Source organism: Ochotona curzoniae, unplaced genomic scaffold, assembly GCF_017591425.1.
Source record: "Ochotona curzoniae isolate NIBS_2020 unplaced genomic scaffold, NIBS_Ocur_1.0 scaffold_2453, whole genome shotgun sequence".
Lineage (NCBI taxonomy): Eukaryota > Metazoa > Chordata > Mammalia > Lagomorpha > Ochotonidae > Ochotona > Ochotona curzoniae.
Window position 1 is genome coordinate 2,843,319 of NW_024467094.1, and position 15,948 is coordinate 2,859,266.

Consider the following 15,948-nt stretch of genomic DNA (forward strand, 5'->3'; position numbering starts at 1 on the left):
TGAGTCTACCGCTTGAGACAACGCGCACGAGGGCGGCCCAGGAAAACACAGGCGAGCAGCACACCGGCTGTGCGGAAAGGGGTCTGCATGCGTTTCTATGTTCTTGAACCCCCCGCCCTCCCCCGGCCACGAAGCTGCAGTTTATCCAGGTCAGCCTGGGATGAAAGCATGGTAGACTCGGAATTATCCGTGAGAACCCCTGAAGGGCACACATGAAGGGCACACAGGCCTCTGCAGGGGGCTGGGGAATGACGGGTGTTCACTCCGAGGGAGAATCACTGAGTGAAATAAGACAGTCCACAAAAGGAGGGCCAGAGACGGTTGCGCATGCACGCCGCCTGGGCAAGACACCCGGAGGATAAGGAGAATGCTTCCAAGCTCTGAGCCCAGAGTGGGGCCGGCTGTGAGGCCTCGCCTCCGCGGTGGAGCTGCAGCCTTCTGGGATTCGCCCTGAGGTCTCCCTGAACCACAGGGGGCACACAGAGCGAGAGGAGATGGGATCATTTGAGGAGTGAGCTTTCCCAGAAAGCAAGCCAAAGTTACAAAAGAGAAACAGAGAGGAGGTAGGCGGGAAGGAAGAGAAGCAGAGGCAGCTCACCTGGGGGACACGGTGACCCCCAGGGCCGAGGGGACAGGAGCTCCCTCTGGGTCTCCGAGGTGGGGGCAGGGGCCCGAGGACTGGGGCTGTCTCCCGTTACTTTCCCAGGCACATGAACCGCGAACTGGACTGGAAGTGGAACAGCCGGAAATCAAAGCGGCACGTACGTGCACGTATTTGGGCACGGCGACACCCGCCCTGAAGGATTCCTTTAGCTTTCCTCATTCAGTTTCCAGGCCTGCTGGGACGGCTTGTCGTCACTGCCTTGGTACTACGTGTCCTGTGTTCCTGCCTTGAATCTCCCGGGAGGTCATTTCTACTTCTGTTTTACCTGCTGACTTGCTGTCTGTCTGCCTGCCTGCCTGCCTGTCCATCTATTCAGCCATCATTAGGCACTGGCTCCTGTTGATTAAGAAATTCTTTGTCAGCAATGACAGGTCAGCTTGCACGGTCCTCAGAGGCAGGCCTTTCTGCACTCACTGCTGAACCACAGCATTAAAGACGGTGCCTAGCTGGGGCGAGCACTGTGTGGCATGGCATGTTAACCTGCTGCTCGGGATGCCAGCCTGCCATGCTGGAGCACTTATTTAACTCCCGGCTGTTCTTCTTCTGATCCAGCTCTCTGCTAACGCACCTGGGGAAGTGGCAGATCATGGCGCAAGTCTACGGGCCCCCGCCAGCCTGCCGCCCATGTGGGAGACCTGAATGCAGTTCTGGGCTCCAGGCTCCAGCCAGGCCTTGCCCCGGTTACTGCAGCTATTGGCAAAGTGAAGCAGCAGTTACAAGGATAGTCTCTTTCTCTCCTTCTGTTTTCCAAATAAATAATAAAATCTTTTTTAAAAAAGAAAGATTTATTTGGGCGTGGTGTAATGGCTAAATCCCCGCCTTGTTCTCGTGGGTCCCTCTAGCGGGGATGACCACGCCGAGAAGAATCAGGACACAGGGGATGCAGAAGCAAGATGAGGCAATGCACACTTAATTGAATCTTACTGGGCAACTTGTACCATAATTTTTGCAGGACAAGCAGGCAGATGAACGTTATTAGTTAACCAGACAATAGCATAGAAGCTACGCTAACAATAGATCACAAGGGATTTGGAAGAGTGACAGGAAACAATACCGATAAACAAACAGATCTAACTAGAAAAGGAATCTAACAGAACTTTGTACTCAGATACGTTTAGGCCACAGGCAAAAGAAAAACAAAGGAAGCTGGTGAAGCCGCCTCACAGCTGCCTGCACAATTCTCAGTCTGCTGAGAATGTTCGTCTGAGATTTGGGGTCCCTTGGGCATTTGGTGTCTGGCTTTTTTGGGGGTGAGGTTAGTCTTTCAACATCTTGTAAGGGCTGGGATCCCATACGGATACCGATTTATGTCCCAGCTGCTCCACTTCCCATCCAGCTCCCTGCTTGTGGCCTGGGAAAGCAGTCAAGGACGGCCCAAAGCCTTGGGACCCTGCACCTGCATGGGAGACCTGGAGGAGGTTCCTGGTTCCCGGCTTCAGACTGGTACAGCACCAGCCGTTGCGGTCAGCTGGGGAGTGAATCATCGGATGGAAGATCTTTCTCTCTCTCAATCTATCCTCCTCTCTGTATATCTGACTTTGTAATAAAAATAAATAAATATTTAGAAAAATAAAAGAAAAACATCTCAAGATAGGCATTGTTTCTACCTTCCAACTTTTTTTTTTTTAAATTTCCAGTCACCTAGCTACAAGGGATTACACCGAACCTGAATTTCTAATGAGAAGATAAGCTTCTCTTGCTTATCTTCACTGTAAGACTCTGCATGTACAAAGGCAATCTGCAGAGCGGGCTGACTCGTGCCCAAGTGTGAGTTCCTGACACGTGACTCCGAAGGAGCTCCAAGCCCAAATCACTCCTCACGGAAAACACTCACAGTTAGGACATTTTTGGCTGAAACGTCCAACGAGATAAAGAAAATGTAAAGATACTGAGTGATATTTATAGCAAAGGCATTTCAATGGGTCTGTATTACATTGTGTAACCACAGCTGGCTTAAATATATTTTGCATTCCGTTTATTTTGTGATGAGACTCTGTGGGCGTCACTGTCATGACCTCGACGTCAGGTGGCACTGGAGAGGAGGGGGAGGGCGTGGCTGGCGGTGCTGCTGGGCTGACCGTGGGAATGCAGCCTGTGCTGGTCCAAGCCACCTGCTCCTTAGCATCATACCGAGTGGCTGAGCAGCCCTCTCTCACATCCCTGCTCCTAGTCACCACGTGAGCTATACACAACACTGACACCTCCTGCCCTGCTTTCACTGCCTGGCACCCAGTTACATGTGTGCATGTGCTTATTTGAGAGGCAGACTGACAGAGAGAGAGAGAGAGAGAGAGAGAGAGAGAGAGAGAGAGAGAGAGCAAGTTCTTCCATCTGCTGGTTCATCTGCTGAATGGCCACACTGACCAGGGCTAGGCGAGGCTGAGGCTGGGAGCCTGGAATCCCATGCAGATCTCCCACGTCAGTGGCTGGTACTCAGGCCCCCCCTGCTATCTTCCCAGGCTCATTAGCAGGAAGTTGGACTGGAAGTGTAGCACAGTCGGGGCTCAATCAGCCACTCTGAAATGGACGTCATTGCCCAAAATGACAGCTCAACTCAGTGTGGACAATGACCCAGCCACCTAGGTTCTCTCTCTGCACCTAGCTGAACAGAGATGCTCTGGCCTATGATGTCGGCCCCAGAACATGCTCCTCTCCGATCACTTCAAGGCTATGTATTCTAAATGGTCTCCCTGGGAACTGTTGGCAGTTCCGTCTGGGGATGCCTTGGCAACGTGCTGTTTGCTTCCCTCTACTGAAGTCACCAAGGACATCCCGTGACCATCAGCACCAGGTCGGTCCTCCTGAAGTGGCGTTTCCTTCTTGTTGTGTGCTGTTGACAGACCCGCGGGTGGACCTGAGTTGTGCCGCTTGTCCGGGACACATTCTCGGTTGCTCCCCTGAACGTGGGGGGCGACCGGAGAGGACCTGCCCCATGGGGGAGAATGAAGACAGAATCCACATGGAGGGCTCGGTGCTGGGGTGTAGCTGGGATCCCCCCTGGGACATGTAAGGGCCATCACTGTGACACAGATGCGATCCCAGCCAGAGACGCAGGTGAAACTTACACTCTGAACCTTCTAACTGTGACCTGGAAGTTGTTTTTCTTAATATTTCACCTTTAATCCCATATCCTATTTCCCATAACCCTGCCATCCATTTCCCTCTATCACCATCTAGTCTGAAGGACACCTCTCAATCTTATCTGGAATAAAAGTAAACAACCAAAACAAACAGCAGATACTGGGCCACCAGGTTTTTCTGGAAGACAGGACAACACCCTGAGGGCGTTTCCCTGGGGCCTTAACTACCCACAGACTGCTTGGTCTGCACACCTGCCACTTTCCCTAAAAGAAGGATGTTACTCCTACTCCTCAGAAGCAAATTTTGTTCACGTAAACAAAAAAAAGTCCAAAAAATTGCAATCCTTTGGAAAGGTGAGATCAATTAACCAGTTAGTCAATCACTTCTCCTAAATGTGCGTCTTTATAGATTGGAGAGGTCCCAGTCTGGGTGTGAGGGCTGAACAGAATGTTCCAGCCCACGACTTTCCCTGGCTTATGAGTCACGTGCCCACAAACGATGACGAGGCCCCATTTCACACGGGGCCCCGTAAGGTTCAAATGGGGCCCTGTAAGGTAAGCCCGTGGAGCTGTGCCCAGCGCCGAGGCATACCAGCCCCAGTCAAATGGAGCAGGGAATAACATTGAAATAACATTTGGATTTAAATGACCCACAGTTGCCAGGAGCACAAAGCCAGTCAAAACTGAGAAATAAGTTTTAATGGCTACTTGGTCAAACTTTCAACTATACTCCTATGACGTCACATTTAAAGAATATCTTTGTAGCAGATAAATATGACATTAAAATCATGACAGAAGCTAACAGGCACGGTCGAAGTTTGCAGTTTTGAAAGTGGGGGGCCCTATCCGTTGGACTCCTTTCTCTAAAACAAATGTGGGCACACCTGGCACTTTATCCACTTAAAGACGGTACATGGCTTTACATATACTTGAGAAACAAAAGAAAAAAAGTATCAGGAGAGAAGAAGCTGTTGTCCGATTCTAATGGCCTTTACAACAAATGCAGCAGCAGTATTTTTAATACATTAGAAACTGAATGTGTCCGGCCCAACACCTATTGGCTAAAGTGGCCTATTGGCTAAAGTCCTCGCCTTGAACACTCTGGGATCCCATATGGGCGCTGGTTCTAATCCCTGCAGTCCCGCTTCCTATCCAGCTCCCTGCCTGTGGCCTGGGAAAGCAGTGGAGGACGGCCCAAAGCCTTGGGACCCTGCACTTGCACGGGAGACCCAGAAGAGCTCCTGGCTCCTGGCTTGGGATTGGCACAGCTCTGGCCATTGTGCTCACTTGGGGAGTGAATCATGGAAGATGATTTCTCACTGTCTCTCCGTATATCTGATTTTGCAATAAAAATAAATAAATCTTAAAAAAAAAAAAGAAATAGAGATCTCCTATCAAAAAAAAAAAAAAAGAAAGAATGAAAGAAAGAAAGAAATTAAAAGTGTCAAAACAGCCTAATGTTTCCGCTTGCTTGTATGGAGCCTGGATCTACCCGGAGCTGCCCTTGTTTCCTCGGCTGTCTTACTGCCTTACGTGGTGTGCGACTATCTGATCTCTAAGCGGTTCCCTCATACATGCTAAGCTTTGACTGTGAACACCCAGGATAAACCAACTGGCCCTTTTTATTCTTCTAGGCTCATGACATAATATACTAGATTCAAAAAAAAAAAATTCTAAAACGCCAGTTTAGGGGTCTCCAGGAAGTTAATTATTAACCATTAGTGACATTAAAATATTTATATGCCTTTTAGTTCTGCTTAATTGAATTTGGTGGAAAGGACGGTAATGGAGGCAGTGCCTTTCTGAGCATACAACAGCTTAATTGGTTAATCTGAAAAAAAAAATGTGATTTTAGACACAGCCTTCTACTGAGGCCCTTTCGGATGGGTTTTCAAATCCTAGGTGCATGGGGCGCCACCACCTTCAAGCACCCCAAAGACCATGCACACCCCCACCCCCCCAAATCACAAAGACCTAACATGGAGGTGACTCTCACTAAAGAAGCCCCGGGTCTTGGGTGCATCTGAAGTGCTGGGCGGCGCATGTCGGTTAGAGGGGAGCCATGCAGCCATCGGCCACCAATGGGGTCCTGGGCAGGTGTGAAGGCACAGTTCTGGGGCCTGACGAGGAGGGACAGGCAGACGCAGGCTCTCTAAAACACAGGGAATTCGCAGCTGTGACTTTACCTGATCTGCCCACGGACCAGAGGCCTGTTCTTCGTTCGATTCATGTTGGAGTCAAACGGCACCTCAAAGAACTGTTAAGAGTAAAAGAAGACAAAAAAAAAAAAAATGAGGTCAATAGTGTGAAGCAACTCTGAGGCTGCAGGGCTGAGAAATTTCCCACAGTGAACTTCACTTCACTTTGGGTGGGATAAATCAATACTTTGGCCCTTTTTGGAGAAAAATTTTCTAGAAAAGACAAAACCAAACCAACCAACCAAACAAACAAACAAGATCCAAAACCAATATGCATTGTCAGGAATCCCTATCCACCTTGAAAACCCCTTGCTAAGTAGTTTTACATTCCTTGGGGCTACGGTTTCAGGGCTTAAAGTCCCAGAATCTTACACACAGGATCCCAAGGCCTGTGACTCAGCCACGAGCCAGGCAACCCTGGGAACAGGCTCCTGAGGCCAGGCTCTGTGACTGCAGGCACCTGCGGAGTCCAGGCTGCTGAGGGTGGTCACCTTGTCCTCCCCGGGACACTCGGAGTTGACCTCCATCATACTCAAAGTGTCCCAGCTTGGACAACGCCCTGGCATGGTCACCCTGCTCATGAAGTACAGCTTTTACTGTTTAGCTACTAAAGGGCAAAGCCAGGGGCATGATGAAGAATTCATTTTCCAAATCTTTAACTGTACCATGTGTTCTTAAATTGGCTAGCAATGGCTCATGTCATGTCACAGCGGTCGAAACTCGGATCGGGTCATTTATTGGAAAGTACCTCTCACTACACCAGGAGAGGCAGAGAGAATTCAGGAGAAGTGCTAAGCTGGTATTTCCCCGACTATGTTCCCAGCAACCCAACCCGATGGCCACGCTGTGATAGTGATGACAAAGTTTCTGGAAATTCCAAAGTGAAGAAATCCAATATTACTCAGGCACAGTTTCCCAAAGGCTTGACCATGGAACCTTTTCTTAAGAAAAACATATCTAAGAGATTGCAGAAATATCTGATCTGAGTTTATTCAAGGGACCGGGCTCATTTCTTGCACGGGTCTGCAGAAATCATGGCTCACTGTGTAATTCCATGTGGTTAGTAAGTTCACTAGTGGCAAGAAGACAGTCTGGAAATAAGTGACATTGTATTTCGTACTTCATAAGTGATCTAGAAGTACCTACTAGGAAGCATTAATAAATATTTACATATTTGAGAGAGAGAGAGAGAGAGAGAGAGAGAGAGAGAGAGAGAATGTCCCACACTCAGGCTCACTCCCAGAATGCTTGTAACAGCTGGGGTTCGGTCAGGCCACAGCCTGGAGGTGACAATTCTACTCACATCTCGCACACGTGCAGCACAGCCCCCAGCACACTAGCTCTTGCCCACTGCCCGTCTCGGGGTGCCCGCGGGCGGGGAGCTTGAAGGGACACCCGAGTCCAGACTTGGAACCAGGGATCCTGATAGGGGATACAAGTCTTTCAAAGCGTAGCTGAACTGCTCTGCTGGACACTCATCTTACTCAGCGTTACAAATGAATGAAAAACTTATCTGAACTATTTGAGAAATGTTCTGCTACCAGACTGCTTCTAGTTTCCATTTTCAAAAAATGTTTTTAATAGGGCCCAGCACGATAGCCTAGTGGCTAAAGTCCTCTCCTTGCACGCACCGGGATCCCATATGGGTGCCAGTTCTAATCCTGGTGGCCCCGCTTCCCATCCAGCTCCCTGCCTGGAGCCTGGGAAAGCAGTCGAGGATGGCCCAAAGCCTTGGGACCCTGCACCCGCGTGGGAGACCTGGCAGAGGCTCAGGGCTCCTGGTTTTGGATTGGTGCAGCTCCGGCCATGGTGGCCACTTAGGTAGTGACTCATCAGACGGAAGCTCTTCCTCTCTATCTCTCCTCCTCTCTGTGTATCTGACTTTCCAATAAACGTGAATAAATCAATCTTTAGAAAAAAACGTTTTTAATAATAGTCCCTACCTTCCAATACAACTACATGTATTTTTTCCCTCCTTGCTTTTGGGTTCTTGAATCCCCTTCCGGTTCTCCGGGTAGCTGTTCATGGTGGAGAGTCCCCGTCACCTACAGGAAGTTTCCACAGGTCCTCCCACCTTTTTGTTGAGTCAGTTCCAGCTCATTTAGCCAGTGGGCAGGACAGCTGGAATTCTCAGACCTTTACAATCATACCACACGCCAATAACAGCTACTGTGACGACGTTAAGAGGGTACTTGCTGTATCTAAGGATCGCAGAAGTTCTTCCTGTGAGGGGCTGATCGCCTCACCTCACTTCCCATGGGGGTGATCGCCTCACCTCGCTTCCCATGGGGGCTGATCGCCTCACCTCGTTTCCCATGGGAGTGATCACCTCACCTCACCTGCTCCTAACTGAAGTCCTGGCCAGGGATCATTCCCCGGCTGGCTTTTCTGGACTGGCGTGTGTCACAAGCGACAGTGGCAGTTGTTGGTTCTGCTTTTTACCCACTGCGGAGGATCCCATCGGACTGGCACGTCGTAAAATCAACCTCGTGCAGACAGATGTCAGGGGGTCTCCTATCATTCTGTATTCCATCCTCGAGCACGTGGCTGTGTGTATGCGCGTGTGTTTGTACAGGACCAATCGCCAGGACCACCCTCCTTTGACGTAGCAGGGTTCTTCTGACCCTACACTCATGTCCCCGTGCGTCTCTTCACGCTCACTATCCACCCAAGTCGATACAAGGACCTCCGTATCTACTGTGCGACACGCAGCGGATACACGCAGCACTTCCAAGAAACGCTTACTTTAAAGGGGGCACAAATCACAGTGCGTGGGCCCACCCACCCTGTACAGGGTTTTTTTTTTTTTTTTTTGTAATTTTGTTTGGATTTCTTTTTCTTAAAAGGTTGGAAAAATCCAACAGTGATAGTCTGTGACATTAGTCCTGGTGAGGTCTGCCTGTCTGTGCATCGCCACAGCTGCCTTCACGGCACATGAGCATGCTGGGCTGTTGCAACAGGCACCCTGTGCCCACGAGGCCTTAAGTGTTTACTGGGTGGCTTTCCGCAGAAGAAGTCTGCCAACCTTTAATCCGTCAGAAAGACTGAACTATGCTAACATGGTTAATTACAAGAATAGGTACATGAGAGTAAGCGGGAGACATGCGGAGGATTATGGGAGCCGCGAGCCGAGGGACCTGGCACAGAGGCAAGGGAGAACCTTCCTGCAAGCATTCCCAGCCTGGGGCTTGGTGACTCAGCAAGAGCTGAATGCCTAAGACAACAGCAGAGGGAGGAGCATTCCAGACACAAAAGGGAAACAAGGGGGTTGGTGCTGTGACTTCCCAAGGAAAAGCCCCTGCTTGCAACGCCAGGGTCCCATCTGGCCGCCAGTTCAAGTCCTGGCTGCTCCACTTCGGATGTAGCTCCCTGCTGATGCGCTTGGGAAAGAAGCAGAGGATGGCCCAAGTCCTCGGAAGAAGTGATTGGCTCCCGGCTTCCAAGTGACCCAGCCCCTAGCAATCACAGCCAGTGGCTGTGATTCCAGTGGCTGGAAGATCCTCCCCCTCTTCTTTTACGGAAGCGTGCCTTTCAAATAAATAAAACCTATTAAGAAACAAAAAGAAGACCAAAGGCAGAAATGGGAGGCAGAGAAACCTGAGCACATGTCTGAGTTGCTGGAGATACAGTATACTATTAATGTCGTGAGGGTAGGCTTTATGGTTTGAGAAGTCAAGGTTACGTGCTACATTTCCCATTTACTAGTTACTATATAATTCGTATTTGAAAAAAAGGGCCTGGTGCAGTAGCCTAGTCTTTTGATCATGTCAGGATCCCATATGGGTGCCAGTCCTAATCTTGGATACCCCACTTCCAGTCCAGCTCTCTGCTTGTGGCCTAGGAGGGCAGTTGAGGACAGCCCAAACCCTTGGGACCCTGCACCTGCGTGGGAGACCTGGAAGAGGTTCCTGATTCCTGGCTTCGGATCGGTGCAGCACCGGCCGTTGTGGCCACTTGGGGAGGGAACCAGTGGATGGAAGATCTTCCTCTCCGTATATCCACCTTTGTAATAAACAATAAATAAAAATCTTAAAAAAAAATCACTTTTCTGAGGTGTAGGAGGAGGACAGCAATATACCAACCTGTAAAGTTGGCGTAAGTCCTGATTGCGACGACGCCCCCAAAGCACGGGCGTGACATGGAGAGAGTGCTCAACAAGGACCCTGTTTCCTACCAGTGTTGGTACATGACTGGGAGCTGGGAGGATGCTCCGGAGGCCCAGAAGGAGTCAGCCGCGGGGAGCCCGTGCTGTGACCCCTGCCGCGGACAGGGAGGGAGACCAGCATCCCCCATCACCCCATAACACAAAGGGCCTTGGCCAACTGTAGACCCCACCCTGTTTCCGCTCTCCTGCTTTTCCATGAAACCGTTATGTGTGCAACCGACATTCATTTTGCAATTTTACCTGATTGCTGTTTCTTTTTTCATCTGTATGTTTTAACACAATAATAATTAAAAAAAAACTTCATGTGTTTCAAATGGAACGCAACAAAATTTGTCCAAATATCAGGTACCTCTTCCAAGTTCTCAGCCTAGGTTAAAAAAAAAACAAACATCTTCACACCACTTTGCTTTGATTCCAACCACTGACTGGCTAACTCCATCCAACTCATCACCAAGTTCTGCTGACTTGGTTCTTTGGGATTTATACGCTGTCTTCCATTTATCCTGCCTGGTGTTTTCCATGGTAGCCACAATGAATTCACAACAAAATTATCTGCTCCAAAAAACTGAGTGATCACCTTGCTCGTAATGGCCCAAAGAGGGCTGAAAGTCCAGACTGAATCATACTGTTGAGAAGCCATCCTTACTGTAGCCCCAGAACCTCCAACCTTCTCACCTGGTCACTCACTGCCTTCAGAACGCAGTCAGCTGCCCAGGGAGCTGGAGGCTTAGCCAGCTGCTGATTCAGAGACTGGAAGACATATTTTGGGCATGGAGGCTGAATTTTCTCAGCAGTAAATAATAATAATTCTTTCATCTGCAGGAGTTGCAAGGAAGATTCACAAACAACCCAACACATCATAAACAGTTTCTGCTCATTTTTCACCTGCGTCTGCACCTGGGGATGAGGCCGACATTTCCCGAATCTTCTAACGCTGATTTGGACAAATGTGGACGCAGGATCACAATCAACAAACGCACCTTGCACACTGCAAGCTTTGTTTTGTCACACTGTTTTCTTCCACTCCACCCATCCCTCCTGTCCTCAGGCTGTCACTGAGCCACTCTTTGTTTCCGCAGTATTTGCATTTCCCGTAGCTTTATGTAAATGGAATCATACAGCAGGTACTGTCATTGTCAGGATGTTTTTCTTGCAGCACAGGAACTTTATAGTCACCCTACTGCTTGATGTATCACCAGTCTGTTCCTTTCAATTCAGTAGCATCATAATTTGTTTATCTATCTACTTGCTGATGAATATCCCAGTTTTTTTTTTTTAAAGATGTATTTATTTGTTATTTATTTGAAAGGCAGAGCTACAGAGCATCTTCTATCCCTTGGTCTGCTTCCTGAATGGTTACACTGGCTGGGGCTGTGCCAGGCTGAACACTTGGATCACCTTTTACTGCCCTCCTCTGCCATTAGCAGGGAGCCAGATCAGAAGTGGAGTAGCCAGTTTAACCAGCCATGCCTCAATGCTGGCCTCTAAGCTCCTTTTTTTTTTTAATAGTTATGTTGGATTAAAACAACAACAACATTTATTTGTTTGAAAGGCAGAGTGACAGAGAAAGATGGAGAGAAAAAAGGTAACTTCCCTCCACTGGCTTACTCCCTAGATGGCTGCAATGGCCGGGTTTGAGCCTTCGTCTGCGTCCTGCCCCCGGGTGCATCAACAGGGGGCTGGACCACTAACGGAGCAGCTGGGACTCAAGCCGGAGCTCTGATATGGGATGCCAGTGTGGCAATCACAGTGTAGGCCCTGTTTCCAGTTTTTCACCATTAGCAGACACAGAAGCAAGCAAAGATGCTATGAGTGTCTGAGTCTCAGTCAAGGAGGACATGTGCTTTTCATTCTCACAGGGGAACCGACCCGTAGATACACGTTTCACCTGCTTATGGAACTGTCACACCACTTCACAAAGTGCTTGGCCCTTTGACATCAACTCGAGTTCCAGTTGCATACCTGTCGGGAACCATACTTTGGGTCAGGGTTTGCCAAGGACACAAAGAATATGGAATGGCCCTTAGAGGGAGGTAGCTATAAATGCCAACTACAACTCTGTGAATGACTGCACACAGGAGGAATAAAGCAGCGAGGAGTGTGTATTTGCATATGTCTGAATGTGTATGCAGACACACACATATCTACAAACTAAATTTTCTGTTCTTTTATTCCGACCATCTAGTAAGAGATGTTAAGAGCATTTAGTCACACATTTTGGGGTTCCAGTTACACAACATCAAGGAACATAGAGAGAGATGAATAAAGGAGATTTACAATCTTTTCTGGGGAGTTCTAGTGCGTTGTGTCGTTGTGTTTGGTATGAATGTGATTCCCTTATTAAACCTCATCTCGAGGTGAGGACCAGGCTGTCCCAGGTGAGCTGGGATGGCTCTGAGCTGTTACCCGGCTAACCTACAACTACGGTGCCCAAGATCCCCTTGTGGCAGAGTTCTAGATTAGGGAGAGCCGAGACTGCAGCGTGCATGAGCCCTGGAAGGGGGACATGAAGCAGCAGCTCTAGGCACGACCGGGATGCTGGTGCGGAATTCCAGGATGGCAGCTCCCACACAGTTACGCATCTGCTGTCGGCCTGGAGAAAGTCGGGGCAAGACCAGGAGCTTCCCCAGCTCCTGCCAGACCTCCTGGGGAATCTTCCATCTCCTCTGCAGCTTGCGCCAAGTGTGTGTGCTGCTCCTTAGTGCAATGCACTGGCTCTCCTGCAGGCCACGAGCATCACTCTGATTCGGGGACATGACTGCAGCAAGAGACAGGCATGAGGTCCGGGCTTTGGTGAGCCCCTTGTGGGTTCCTGGTGTTTCTTGCTCTCCTCTGCTTTCCTGAAAGACGGCTGGCCTTGAATTAGCAGGCACGTACAAGCTGCTTCATTCCCTGGACAGGGTGGGGTCTACATCTCTACAATACATCCCTGAAATTGCTCTCAGTGGTCCCAGAATTTTCATCAAACTCTGATTGACAGAGGTTGCCTCTTTTCCTTTCAACAGGGACCACCACTTAAAAGTATTTACCTTTTCAAGATATTCCTCTTATCTAACTATCTAAATGGCAGGCTTCCTGAGGTAAGTGGATTTCTAATTCATTTCATGTTTCAGAGACATGGTATCTAGGATGTGCAAGTAGACACTCAATAAATAATTTATTAAATGAACCATCAGTGCAAATAAACATGCTTATCTGCACAGATTGCATTACACTCATTTGAAAATGATATATAATTTATGTGTTAAAAATTCCTTGCTTCCAAAGTCTATATTCTTTGCAGAATTAGTTGAAGTTACACATCATCTTTAAAGGTTCTAGCTGAAATGCTCACATTTCTTCCTTTTTTTACTTTAGATTATTTATTTGAAAAGCAGAGTTATACACACACACTTTTCACCCACTGGATCATTCCCCTAATGGCTTCAATGGCCAGAGCAGTGCTGGTCCAAAGCCAGGAGCCAGGAGCTTCTCTGAGTCACCCATATGGGCGGCAGGGGCCCAGGCACTCAGGCCATCTTCCGCTGTTTTCTCAGGCGCATTAGCAGGGAGCTGGATAGGAAGTGGAGCAGCCAGGAGTTCCAGGATGCTTAAGTGGGATGTTACCGTCCCAAGTGGAGGCTTTACACCTGCAGCAACACAGGTCTCCACATTCCTTCTTCTTGATATTCAAACACATTCTGCAAGTATTTGAAATCATCTTTCCTTCCTGACCCAGAATATGCACTATTAATTTGCTTTCATGACAATGAAAAGGATTCTCACAAAATCATATGCTTTAGATATTTGTAACGTGTTATCTCATAGAATGCAGAAGTTTGTTCCCAGACTGCTTTGTGCACAGGCAGGCGTGTGTGTGTGTGTGTGTGTGTGTGTGTGTGTGTGTGCATGCACACCTGCGAGCACTCAGTTCAGGACTTCCAACGAGTCATCTCATCTGGCTGAAACAAAGATCTCTTCTCCGTATCTGGCACGTCAGCCATTCAAAGCTGGGAACTGAGGTCTAGAACCCAGCAGCTGAACTCCAGGCCGCCATGTCTTGGCAGCACTGTCTCCCATGAATGCCTAAATGTATTAGGACAAGCAACTTCTGGGCAGGCATGCCGTGCTAACCAAGACTTAGGGTTTCCTTCGGGGAGAGCTCAAAGATTCTTCCCAGCACTGAAGGATCCAAGCTCATTATGTTACTTGATTTTGCTTTTCTGCATTTTTTAGAATGCCTTTCAGATAGCTTGCTGCTTTGCTTTGGGTATTTATACCACACTTCCAAGGCATAAACCACAGTATATTTAGAAACTTAGTTATTTCAGAATAGAAACACTTAATTATTTCAGAATACATGTATCTGAAGGATATTAATACAAACTAAGTATTTGCATCAATTTTCATCTCAGAATCGAGTTGGAATTATCTTTAACAGTTCAGTTTGATAAGGCAGTAAACAGATAATTACTTCTACCCACAGGCACATGGAGATATAGGCCACTGTTCTACTAATGGGAAAAAAATCTGTTAGACACCTACATTTCATATGTGCTGTTCTATCATATTGTGTTTTTACATTGACATATAATTATTGCTAATCCAAACCGTTAACGCTCAGATGCAAAACATATTGATCCTCCTACCAGACAATAAATACTTAATGATACTACTGGACCTTGTGAACTAAAATGATGCGGGTACCCTAAGTAATTCAGTTTAAGAGAGAAATCTACTTTTGCTGTGATTAATGATATCCTATGCAAAAAGCCAACATATCCTACAGAGGTCTGTAGGCAGGCTCAGAAAATATCGAATTCCATAACAAGCTACAGCTTTCTATTTTCAGCAAGCAGAGCAACATTCTTCAGCAGACTCAATAGAAAAACAAACAGGTGACCCTCCCGGGAGTTTGTTTTTCCATCCATCTTCTCCAGGCTGTCAACAAGTGTTTGTCATTCCAGTGTGGCTCCCAGCTTCCAAGGCTCGAGATAATATCTCCATCAATCTCGGGCCAAGTTAAAAGGCCAAGTTGGAAAAGTGGGGTTAAGGAAGGCAGGGGGAGGAGGCACCCCCCTCCAGCAGGGGTCTGCAGACCATTACTTTCCGTTTACAAATCAGTTAAGGTACCCACCCAAGCCATTACTCTTTCCTTGTTACCCACTAGCTATTGCCTTACACCCAGAACAAGCAAATTAAGGCTCCTTTGTCCTGATTCTCAACCCCAAAGGTGGTATTTGAAACAAAGAATGTGTGTGTGTGTGTGTGTGTGTGTGTGTGTGTGTGTGTGTGTGTGTGCGCTCTGGCATTCATCAGAAGTGACTTTTCACCCAAGGTGGTGGTGGCTGGGGCAAGGTTCTCAGGTCACTCAAACCCTCTCCCATTAACCTGGATTTTAAGGCTTCTTCCTGGAGGGGAAAAAACAAAAAAGCCTAAAAGGCCACCCAGGGCTTTTTAGAGGTAAATAGGAAAATCCTATAAGGGAGGGAGGGAATTGGCTTGGTTGCTTAAAAAAAAAAAACGGAAAGAAAGGAGTCACTGACTAATGAGCTGATCCCCTTCTCCTGCCAAACAGACCTCAATTTGTAAACAGAGTATCTGCTGTACTTGTAGGGAGAAGATGTGCTGTGATTCAATATGTTACTTTTTTGTGTTCCCTAGTCACCTGTTAGATTAAAACAGAAAAAGGGCAATAAAAAAAACTCTACTTGAAACAAAAGCAGACAAGTGCCTCTTTAAGTTAGTAATGCTAATCTAATCTAGTGCCAAATCAACACTATTGGAGGCTTATAGCTAATTAGAACCCCGGAAGGTGTTAGGGCCATTGGTCCTCGGCCCTTGGCAAACACAGGTATCTTC

General features: G+C 47.9%; 1 protein-coding gene across 2 annotated transcripts in view; it reads right to left on the minus strand.

Annotated features, from left to right (window-relative positions):
• LOC121169732 (protoheme IX farnesyltransferase, mitochondrial) overlaps nucleotides 1-15,948 on the minus strand; it is a 119,939-nt gene that overhangs the window by 28,602 nt on the left and 75,389 nt on the right. For both annotated transcript variants that reach the window (XM_041000390.1, XM_041000389.1), the window contains one exon: nucleotides 5,931-6,001. In XM_041000390.1, the coding sequence (XP_040856324.1) occupies nucleotides 5,931-6,001 (71 nt within the window). The remainder of the gene's footprint in view (nucleotides 1-5,930; nucleotides 6,002-15,948) is intronic.